Here is a 12,180-nt window from a genome sequence, read left to right as displayed (position 1 = left end):
TATCTGGATTAACATGTGACAGGCTATTGCGTGAGCTCGCAGATGATTGTGAAACCAATTCGCATTTATAAGCAATGGGAAGTGTTAAATGAAGAACCAGTCTCTCATTTAGGGTTATTGTAACAAAGTGGAAATGTCTGAATTAAATAGATAAAAATCTGAATACACAATATATTTGATATATCATAGATTTGGTATTTTTGCTTTATGATTGGACAAAATTTTATTTCAACACGTGTTGAAATGTCTAAATGTTTAGAGAATGTTTAAAGAAAGTTAGAGAAATGTTCACATCCTATCATGATAAAATATAGACCCAATGCAATATACATGAAGAACATTACATATTTATTTACTAAGAGAAATGAAAACTATTGGTAAAAAGATTTACATTTTCAGCACACATTTAAAAACAATTATAAATATGAATTATGTTTTATGTTTTTTATAAGCCATGTAGTTCACAGTATGCCTGACATGAATCCCTTCTTGTCTTCTCCGCCTTCATTGCTGTCTTGGTTAGGGTTTTACTGCTGTGAATAGACACCATGACCAAGACAACTCTTATAAGGACAACATTTAATTGGGGCTGGCTTACAGGTTCAAGGGTTCAGTCAATTATCTTCAAGGAGGGAGCATGGCAGAGTCCAGGCATGATGTAGGAAGAGCTGAGAGTTCTATATCTTGTTCAGAAGGCAAACAGGAGAAAATTGGCTTCCAGGCATCTAGGACAAGTATCTTAAAGCCCATGCCCACAGTGACACACCTACTCCAACAAGGCCACACCTTCTAATAGTGCCACCCCCGTGCCTAGTATATACAAATGGCAATTGCTAGTACATTTCTGAACCTTCAGTCTTTCCTTAATAGTAGATGAGCCAGAACTGGAAGAATGGCAGAGGTCAAAGATCAACACTGGTAATTTATAGGACGCATGGTCCAGTTCTTACAAAGAAACTTGCTGCAGATACCCAAAGTCCATACAACTCCTAATTTTCCAGAATGAACACTAGTTTTATTAAAGACATTCTTGCAAAAAAAAAAATGAAGATTGCAAAAATAATGTCTTTTCATATCTTTGGTGGAATGAATCACTTCTTATTGCCTTAAAGGGAGACAATCACATCTCACCTTAAGGTATTCGAAGGTTAGTTTGGAGGAAAATCCTCCAGTCCTGTGGCTTTTTTGGATATTGCTTTATCAGCTGAGCTATCTGAGGAGCCTACCTGGGACTCTTGTGTGTCCTCATGACATTGCGTCTGGCTCTTCCCAGAACAGGCAGCTCATGACTGGACAGCGCAGGAGAAGCAATGTAATTAGAACTAAGGGGACAAGGCACGCACCTTAACTTTTGTCATAGTCAAATGGCCCCAAGCCTGGTACCTTGGGAGGGACTGCACAAATCTACAGATACTTGTGAGGTAGGGTCCAGGAAGGGATATCTCCAAGGCTGGCCACTACATCAAGCCAATGGACAAGTAACAAGTCATACAATTAGATGAAAGAACTAATATTAAGCAATAAGTGAGACTGTGAGGAAAAAAGTGTATCCGTGCAACCAACGAGGTTAATGGGTGGGGCATGAGTCATTAGAAAGTCAAAAGCACTGGAGGAAACCCCAGGTGAGTTAGTAAGCCCGTGGGAGACAGAGGGAGAGCGGGCAGCACCATTTTCTTTTTTTCCACTTGAGACCCTTGTTTCTTATGAGGACCATGTCAACTGCTGTCATTAACACATGGTTCCCTCAGGGACTTATTTTCCAAGTCTTCCCAGCTCCGTGTTTCATCCTCACCCATGACTCCAGTGACTTCCAGTACCATGAGCAACAGCTGCAGGAGTCCGGCTCCAGCAGGTCAGGGGTTCGAGGAAGAAATGTCCAGTCCATGACATGAAGACACACAGATGTCTTATAGATGTAGCAAGCTCTAATTCTCTCATTATACTTTTAACAAAGTTCCTTAGATGCCCACATGTGATTGAAAATATGTATCTTGTGACTACAAGGTGATTTTTTTCTACATGGACTTTTGTTTTGACTGGGATTAAAAAAAATCAATAAAATATGAGAATTGGGGCTTGCTCCATCACTAAGATGTCTGTGTGTCTTCATCCTGCCAACTCCACATTTCCTCCTCAGATCCTGCTGGATCTGGACTTCAGAAAGTAGTTTTCTTTATCATTCCTGAATTACCATGTGGTGTTGAAGGCAGTGACATTTGCTTTGTGTGCTCTTAAACTAACAGAAACGTTATTGTGGTTTTTGTGTCATTTCAAAACATGGCCTATTCAACACTGCATCCCATTTCGTGATGTTCTAGTGACTTCTTATCATTCTATTCTGAGGTTGCAACCTTATTCTTAAAATTACAAATAATGTTCTAAGGAACATTCCCATGCCCATCTCTTTAGAAAGTGTGTGAAGGTTTTCAGAAGGTGTCTGCTTAGAAAGCATCTTTTCTCTGTTATTTTGCTATGTGCTAAACTCTGGATAAGATGCTGGGCTACTGACATCTTGGGTGTGGATAGTGGTGTAGATTGTGAAGGAACAAAAGGTGTTGGGGGTTGGTATTGACAGCTCAAGTCATCTGGGAGACGGAACTTTTCTGTTTGTTTCTGGAAGAGATGTTTTAATCTGCTATAAACGGCATATCTTGTGCACAAGGAGAAAGGAAATTGGTGGTTTGGCATCCATTACTACAACAAGTCACTGGCACAACCAATTCATAAACAGAAAAGGGTTGCCTGGGCTCACAGTTTGAGGGATCTTTGAGGCAGACGCGTTGCTTTCAGGCTAAGGTGTGGAAAGGAGGTAGGCTATCATGATGGAAAACAGACATGGAGAAGAACCAGGCCACTCATGACAGAGAAGAAATGAAGAAATGTGGTCTTATTTAAGAGCATAACCCAAACAACTGGAGATTTCCCGCTAAGCCCATCATTGTAAGGGTTTCATGACAGGCACACATGGTATCACATGTCTGCAATCCCAGCACTGGGGAAGCTAAGGGAAGAGAGTCAAAAGTTCCAGAATGGCCTGGAACATAACATGATTCTCATGCCTCAATTTAGAATAATCTAGTTCTAAGGAGCTGCTTCTGTTACTGTGTAGGAAAACCATGTCTCACAAAATAGCAGTCCAGTGAGCAATGGTCCCCTGGCCTCACAGAAGCACCACTCTGAGGAACACAATATTCTAGTTTTCTTAGTCCTACAAGGTATTTCCTTTTATTCATTATTAATTTTGTTATTTGACAACATCATGCATGTATACACTGTATTCTGATTACTCTTCTCTCGCTGCCTCACTTCCCTCTCTTGTCCCTACCAGTTCATCCTTACCAGAATCATGACATTGGGTTTGTTCTGTGACCCACTTAGTTTAACCAGGACCATCTGGAAGAAGGGTTACTAACTGGCCCTGTGGGTAGTTTTTAGACCAAAACTATAGCAGATGAGTTCGTCTCAGTCTGAACGGAGACTCATCCTGTGTTTGCTTGGGTAATAGGAATGGAGTAAATAGGAACACTTGAAAGAAATTGCTTAGTGGTTTACAGAAATGGCTTAAATGCCATGCGCCAGGGGTCCCAGAGTTCCCATGCAGCCTTCTCAGTGGGACCCTGGTATGCACATGAGGGGGAATTGGCAGATAGCAGGGCTGCCCCAACCTTGTTCACCCAGAGTGACTTCATTCAGTGTACACTGAATCTCCCCATGAAATTTTATTTTGGTGAACATTTTCCAAAGCTAAATGTCTTTTGATCCAATTTAAATATACACATACCCTTCACCAAGGCCACGGAGTAAGAAGAGGTACTTTGCTTTAAGGGTCCCCAATTGGAAATAGTTTGTGCTACCAGGTCCCCTTGTATACTGTTGTTTGGGGTAAGCGCTCATGACTGTGATTGTGCTGGGATCTTCAGTGCTTGTGGAGGGAATTCATGTATTTCCTGTATTTCTGAAGACATATCTTTGGGTACAAATCAGTTAAGGATAAAAGTATTGAGGCATGGGACTGGATTTGAGACCAAATCAGGCTGAGGGATAAGGCCCCATGCCAACCCTGTCACTGTTAAAGAAAACTTACAATATTGTCAAGTCTCCATTTAGAGTGGGTATTCGTTTCTTTCTTTGGTCCTCGGACTGAGCAGCACGAACTCTGTGGGACGGGTACAGGCCATGCCAGCTCTCCCATGCTAGCCAGGCAGCAGGCATCCAAGGTCAGCAGAATGGCCGACTGAAAGTTATTTGGCTTTGAAACTCATAGAGTAAGGTCCCTTTTCATTGCTGGAAAGGAAGATTGTGTTTCGTGTTAATAGCTGATTTCGAGACTTTTTCTTTTGGCTAAATAACCGTGAAATCACTACTTAAAGAGTGTTCACACAAAATCCTTACCCTCCAGGAGACCTTTCACATCACAGCCACTTAATAAGCAATGGAGAAAGGGACTATGAATACAGGGGAACCAAGAAGAATCCAGAGTGTGAGGGGCTCTGAGGACCAGGTTGTCTGACCTGGGGTTGCTATTGCTGTGACAAGCACCATGACCAAAAACAAGTTGGCGAGGAAAGGGTTTGTTTCAGCTTACAGTTTCATGTCTTGGTCCATCACTGAGGGAAGTCAGGGCAGGAGCCGGTGCAGAGACTATGGAGGAGTGCTTGCTTTTCATGGCTTGCTCAACCTGCTTTCTGATAGCGCTCACAGTACCATTGGCCCAGGGGTGACACTGCACATAGCCGGGCCCTCCCACCTCAATTAACTATCAAGGAAATGCCCACAGGTTTGCCTACAGAGCAGTCTAGTGGTAACACTTCTCAACTGAAGTTCCCTTTCTCCAAGTTGAGGTGAAACTAGCCAGGGGAAGCCATCTGGTCTCCACCTTAGAGCAGAAGCTTAGGTGACAGTCTCCGGAGGTTCAATGACCCCCCGGGGTTTCCAGCAGAGCATCCATCTGCAGTATTTGTACAAAATAAAAGTCAACCACCCACTCTCCTCTTCCACACGCAACATCAAATACTAGTGCAAAGGTCACATATTAAAATCCAATGGGCACCCGTCTTTGAACTATATTTAAAGACAGCTAAGTTTAAGCAGTTTGAGTCAAGCAGTTGAATTGTTGAGAACGGTCATTTGTTAAACATTTTCTCTAAGAGTAGTTTGAAAATACCACTTACTAATATTTGCCCTTGGGGCATGAAAGGCTCGCATTTCCTTGGACTTGAAGTATGTTATCCGGGCGTTCCTTTGCTCTCTTGAGTTTTGTTTCCCGAAAATGACCACAAAAGTCCTGTTTGCTTTAACTTGGCCCATCTTTTGCAACCCAGCTTAATCATTTGACAGGTTTCCTTTGGAAATAAATGAGCTAGATAGTCAAATAAGAGTGGAAGATGATTTTTTTTTCCATTTCAGTGATATGTATAAAGGGATACCACTAGTGAAACAGTGTATATAACTTTTCTTGCTGCTCCCTTTTCTTTTCATAAACTTAGGATTAAAGTGTTGGTAAATAAAACCTTATTAATTTAAAGTAAAGGATGTCATTGCAGTGTGACCACAAATTCTGACATCTAGGACTATGTTTAGACATCTCTTTGTTTACTATTGCTGTTATTATTATTATTATTATTATTATTATTATTATTATTATTATTATTATTATTGTCATTGTTATAGTCAGGGTCTCACATTGCCTAGCCTGGTCTCAGACCCACTATATTGACGAGGGAGGATGGCCTATAACTTCTGATCCTCCTGCCTCTACCTCCTGAATGCTGTGCTCACAGGTGCACACTATCATACCTGATATTCATGCAAGGCTAGGGATCCCCCCAGGGCTGAGCATGCTAAGCAGACACTCTACCAATGGAATGCACTTCCAGCCCGGGACGTTTCTTTTGTTACCTTAAAATACAACACATATTATATACTAATGTACGAATGAACACTAACCAAAGGAAGACTTAAATAAAATTTTCTAATGAGCATAAAACATAAAATTAAATTTAATTAAAGATCTAATCATTTTCTTTTGATGAATTTTACTTAATTATAAATGAATTGTGAAGATCAACTGTTGTGAGGTCTGGTTGTGCATGCTTCTAATTCCAGCACTTGGGAGGCAGAGGCAGGCAGATCTCTATGAGTTTGAGACCAGCCTGGTCTATACAGTAAATTCCAGGACAGCCAGGGCTGTGTAGAGAAACTCTGTCTCTGAACACCAAAATTGTTTTAAAACAAACAAACAAACCGTCATGGGAAATACTATTTTTGTTCATATTGAGTTTTTGTACTAAGCTATTGAAATCCTCACTAAAAAGCAGAAAAACTTCAAATAAAATATTCTATTACTGAATGTGTGTGAATTTTGGAATTGTGACATGTGAATTTATAGACAGACACACATCCCCTCTTAAGCACCAAGTGTCTGGTTAGGGAATGACTTGAGCACCTCTGCAGGGTTTCCATCCACCAGCCAATGCCCTGTTTCTTCTCTAGTCTGGCATGGACCCCTCTGCAGACCAAGCCACCCTCTGACCGTACCGAGGATGCCACTCTCATTTCTCTAAGTCAGACTCATTCATTCTAAAACCACCCATTTAAAATGAAATCCAAGGGAGTCTTCCATCCATCTCAGGAACAAATGGAACCTACCAGAAGCAAGTTTGAAGGTGGCATGAACCACCTTGAAGGTGACAGAAGAAAGCCAGAGCCAAAGCAACCCCTGGCTCACAGCACTGAGCCTTTCCTTACAGGGGCAAGCACCCACGTTAGAGTCCTTTTACCCATAAAAACAAGTCCTCAGGTTTAAGTTAATGTTAAACACCCCTGTGTTTATTACTGGACATGATAGGACGTGAAAACATATTTTATGTTCATTAAAACATCCTCTGTTACCCATTTGTGAGTTTACCTTTCTCACTTAAAGATCTTTTCTCTGACATTAATAATTAACCAGAGAACTAATTTACCCAAATTCTTCAAACTCAGTTTATTTAAAAGGAAAGTGGCTACAGGAAGGTCATGCCCATGGGTTTATGCCGCTTCCAGCCATGGGCCTTTGGGGAGTACTTTGCCTTTTAATTTTCCTGGACAAGACTTGGGGACAGGAACAAACGTAAGTAAAATGAGCCATCTTAATTTTCCCGGGCACCTTAGTTGCGGTGACTGAAAAGGAGGTTCAGCAGGTTGTGCTAATTTGAAAAATAACTGCCCCATTCTGAAATAGTAAATGGACAGCCTTGGCCCCACACGAGAAAGCTGTGAAAGTGAACTGATTTGCTGAGGGGCTAACAGTGCGACTGTTTCTGTGGGACGTCCACCTGTAGGCTATTCATTTTCCTATTCAGCAGAACGTTAAAAACAAGACCATCCGTTTTGGTGCTCAGTTTGCACTTTCTGGGTCTAGGTGAGTTAAGCCAGGGTAACTTGAATATGGCAGTCTTTTAATTCAAATCTTTAATGACCATAAATTTAGTTAATGAAAAATCAGATTACTTCATAGTGAAGCATTCCCATCTAAGGGATCAAATTTCAAAAACTACGGTTGTAATTACTTGTATATTTGTGACCCAATTTGTCATATAACTTCATTGTTACCAAAACATTGTCCTTTTAAAACGGTAATTGTCATGTGTACAAATAGTATTGGAAGTTAACTGAACATTATCTCACTGAACTCTATCTATCTATCTATCTATCTATCTATCTATCTATCTATCTATCTATCTATCTAAAGATGAGGTTTTGCTGTGTTGCCTAGGCTGGTCTGGAATCACATGCCCTCTTAAAATCTCCAGGGTCAGTCCCCTAGCTAGTTGGTACTACAGGTGTTTGCTAATATGCTGAGACTACTCAGTCCACATATGATGACAAGCCCAGACTGGAAAAGTGACTGGCCAAAGGTCAGCCTGATAGAGAGGATTTTTACTGAGGTCTTCTGTTTACCTCTTCATTTCCTCCTCAACTTCAACAGAAACGCATCTGTAGAGAGGCAACCGTAAGGACAACCTAAACGGATGCCATAAGCAAGCCACACATGTCTACTCTGAGATTTTATTGCAAAGCCACAGTCACCCCTTAGCGTCCTTTATTTATTCCTTTTTGACAGCCAAGCTCAGGAAGACCAAGAAGTTTAAACACCAGAAGCCGGGTCCTTGTGCTTTGTGTCCTGAGTGAACTCTTCCTGGTCTTCCGCATTGGCCCTTATGTGACAGTGTCTCCTCACTTCCTCTGAAAACATGAGAGTACAACATTAACAGCACAGTGGTTAATTGCTTGGTGATTTAACAAATTTTTTGCACCTCATTCTAGCTAGCTTTCTTACCACTGAGACAAAATCCTGGACATAAGCAATTTAAAAGCAGAATCTGTTTCACAAAGATTTCAGAGGCTTTAGCCATCGCTTACTGGAAGGGTATGACAGACAGGGCAGTTCCTGTTAGAGCAGCTCAGAAGTAGAAAGAGGATGCTTGCACTCAAGAGGCCACTCTCCAACCCCCCCCCCCCCTTTGCATATGATCCCTTGTTCTATGGGATGTTGTCATTATCTGAATTCAAGATATGTGGATGACAGCCCCTAGTTAATTAACTCTCCCTGAAAACAACCCATAGACACAACTTGTCAGATGCGCTTTACTGAGCCTTGAGACATTTTTCAGTTCAAGAAAGATGATGCCCCCAAACAACTTCCTTGTAATAGGTTCTCCAGGTGGAAGAAGAGCTTGTATTTTAGATGAAGAAGCAGAGAATGAGTGAATAAATGAATGAATGAATGATCCAATGAAAGAATGAATAAGTAAGGACAGGTAGCTTTAATACTATGAAGAAAAACAGAGTACAGAAGCCAAGGGGCCACTGTTTAAAGCAAATCCAGGAAAGGATCTCTTACAAAGGTCATATGCAAATAGATCCCAGAGGAAATGGGGGGTGCTGTGCAAATGTCTGCAGAAAAATAGAAACAACCCAAGCACTATCCCTGTCTGGGCAAGCTCAAGGGCCTGAGCTTCTGAGAGTGTGAAAAAACATGCAAGATGTGAAATTTCTTCCTATGTACAGGCTGCTGCATCCATATGGACCAGGCTATATAGAGGGAAGTTCTCCAGCCAGTGTTTTAAAACACTTATGTATTTATGTGTGTGTGGTGGGAGAAGTGTAGGCATGCACGTTACACCGCAGACATGTGGAGCTCAGAGAACACCAAAGAGTCAAGTCTCTCCTTCCACCATGTGGGCTCCTGTGATCAAACTCAGCCCATCAGTTGGTGACAACCCTCTACCTTCTGAGCCCTCTCGATAGCTTGCAACCAGCTTAAAAGATTGTGTGTGTGTGTGTGTGTGTGTGTGTGTGTGTGTGTGTGTGTGTGTAGAGACTGGAAGAATGTCAAAACTCTTGATTCAGATTAAGACAGCTGTCTTAATTCTAGAAACAGACCATTCAAGTTCAGTCCAGATTATATAAAGATCTTAATCCTTAAGAAACTAATACCTTCATTACTAAAGATCTAGTGATTTTTAAGGCTTAAAAAATGCCCTGATGTTGGTAGCAGCTTGCAATAATTCTTGGGTGGCAGGTGGTGGTGGTCCCTGAGTTTACTGAGACACTTAATTATTGGGGCAATACATTTATTTTCCTATGTCCTTACATAAGCAGCTATCGCTATTCAAACTAGACGCTCTTGTTGCTAATAGTATCGTGCACACTTCTGAGTTTGACAAAACCCTCTTTAAAACCCACGTTTCAAAAGCTTACACAGAGGAAGTTCCAATGTTGTATCAGTTGCATGGGAAAACAATTAAGAGAACAATGTATGGTTGACCAACACTTGAACTGCTGCCCTCAGCGATACAGAGCAGCTGAAATAGACCTGGATGCAACGTCCCGTCTCATTTATAAGTCAAGTGAGCTTGAGCAAATTAGCCTCCGATTGTGTGTGAAATGAGAGTAGTTCTGCAGTCTACATCATTCACTTCTCGTAGAAGTTAAGAATTCTTGGTAAGGTGCTGACGGATTCTCCAGCATCTGACTTCACCCCGAGTCTGCTGCTCCTGTCAGCATTACTGTTGTATGGTATCAGTCGTCATCGTTATTCAGCCCTCGGAGAACCTCCGTTACTACTTCATTTACAGATTCCCACGGTGCTCTTGCATTCTATCTTTGTCTGTGGTTACCTGGGAGTATAAGATGTTTCTCAGACTCCCTCCTATTAACTGACTTGTGACTCATGTCTCAGTCTAGTGACTTTACTGAGGCTGTCCCACTCACAGAGGGCAAGTGCATCGTTCAATGCTTTGTGCCTGTGCTAAAATCTCCTTGGCTTAGAAATAAAAATGACCAAGTTTCGTGTCTTAGTCAGTACCGTTAAATCCTCCTTGGGTGCACATCCCGGGGAGGTTCTATTACTGTCTTTCTAAATATAAACCAACCTCCTGGCTGTTGCTTCGATTTAATTACACCCTGTTCCTTCCCGGCAAACTTGCATTTTCCAGCTGATACATTTTGACTTTCAAAATATTATTTTAATTTTTTTTTTTGATACAGGATTTCTCTGTGTAGCTCTGACTGTCCTGAAACTCACTCTGTAGCCTCTAGCCTCATGCTGGAGCTAAAGGCAGGCTCCACGACCGCCTGGCTTAAACTTTTTTTTTTAAATTAATCTTGAGTGAAAGGAAAATATCAGGCTGTAAGAAAGCCTTCAAGTATAGGTAGTGAGCCTTCTCATTTCCTGTTTTGACAGCTACGTCATTTCAGCACCCAAAGTCTTCCGGGTCGGATCATCCGAAAATGTCGTAATTCAAGCCCATGGCTACACTGAAGCATTTGATGCAACAATCTCAATTAAAAGCTATCCTGACAAACAAGTGACCTACTCTTCAGGCTATGTTAATTTGTCCCCAGAAAATAAATTCCAAAACTCAGCACTGTTAACGGTATGTATTTATTCCTCATTTTTTAAAAAATATATTTTTGGTATAACTTACACAAAGTTTGAGCATTGATAAAATTATATTCGTTAGCACTGTCACACAACTGTGAGGTTACAAGATGGCTAAAAGTCATTAGTGATGAATGACACAGAAGGCCCTGAACAGAAAAATTATATTTTATTTTATAACGTGTCCCATGCTCACTTCCTTAAAAATAAAATATTCTCTATGAAAACATCTGGAAATGAGCTGAAAATCCTTTTAAAGTGAAAATCAGAAATGGAAAAATAGGAGTTGAGTGTGCATATGATCTGTGGTGTACTGATGGATGCTTGGTGAATATTTGTGAAACTTCTACATTGTACATATAGTTCCCCATGCTGTGGTAGTCAACAACTGTAGTCGACAACTGTCATTGAAAACATGAAAAAAAAGCTGATCAAATAACTTTTCATTGAGACATTTTAGTTCTGATTTCAACTCTTTTTTTTTTTTTTTTTTTTTGAGCGTGTTCCCTGTGGATACGGATGGGTTCATATAAATAAATTCTTTTAAGTATGTCATGTGCTTTAACCGTGGCAAACTCCCTCACCCTCTCCTCTACCTCCCTTCCTTTTTTCCTCCTCCTGCTAGCTTGGTTTTCCTTCTACTTATGTCAGTGTGAATGTTTACCTGTATATGTGTCAGTATGTGTGCACATGTGTGTGAGAGTGTGTTGTGTGTCTGTGTGAGTGTGCATGTGTGTGTAAGAGAGTGTGTATATATGTACAATCTAGGACCCCCAGTGACAGAAAGCATGCAAACATGCACTCTTTGTTTCTGAGTCTGGCTTATTTCACTTACTCTGAAAACTTCTAGCTGTACCCATTTCTCAGCAGTTTTATCCTTTGTGGCTAAAACTCCACTGTTGTACATACTGCAGTTCCTGCATCCGCTCATCTGTTGATGGACAAGCAGACGGGCTCTGAAGCTTAGGTCCTGTGACTGACACAGTGCAAAGATGATATGGAAACGTCTCTGTGCCATGTACCCCTCCTGGTGCACACCCAAGCGCTGTACCTGGTTATCCCCTCATAGATCTGTTTTCAGGACCTAAAACACTGCCTTTCCTAGGGACTGCACCTCATGTCCCCCTGGCAATATATAATATAATATAATATAATATAATATAATATAATATAATATAATATAATATATAATAAATATTATTTCCATGCACAGTCACCAGCATTGATCACTTTTGCTGTGGTTTGGATGATAG

General features: G+C 41.0%; 1 protein-coding gene and 1 long non-coding RNA gene across 2 annotated transcripts in view; one reads left to right on the top strand and one right to left on the bottom strand.

Moving 5' to 3' along the window:
• Positions 1-327: 327 nt before the first annotated feature.
• Positions 328-5,298, bottom strand: LOC143441281 (uncharacterized). The gene is made up of 2 exons (XR_013108542.1): positions 5,172-5,298; positions 328-4,284 (listed from the first exon to the last, which is right to left on the bottom strand). It is a non-coding gene; the product is annotated as an uncharacterized LOC143441281 (long non-coding RNA).
• Positions 5,299-6,962: 1,664 nt separating this feature from the next.
• The window catches only part of C5 (complement C5), a 77,941-nt gene continuing 72,723 nt past the window's right edge, over positions 6,963-12,180 (top strand). Inside the window, exons 1-2 of the mRNA XM_034495334.2 lie at positions 6,963-7,111; positions 10,730-10,922. Coding sequence (XP_034351225.1) covers positions 7,032-7,111; positions 10,730-10,922 — 273 coding nt within the window. The 5' untranslated portion in view covers positions 6,963-7,031. The remainder of the gene's footprint in view (positions 7,112-10,729; positions 10,923-12,180) is intronic.

Source organism: Arvicanthis niloticus, chromosome 2 (assembly GCF_011762505.2).
Source record: "Arvicanthis niloticus isolate mArvNil1 chromosome 2, mArvNil1.pat.X, whole genome shotgun sequence".
Classification (NCBI taxonomy): domain Eukaryota; kingdom Metazoa; phylum Chordata; class Mammalia; order Rodentia; family Muridae; genus Arvicanthis; species Arvicanthis niloticus.
This window is presented reverse-complemented; position numbering and strand designations above follow the sequence as displayed.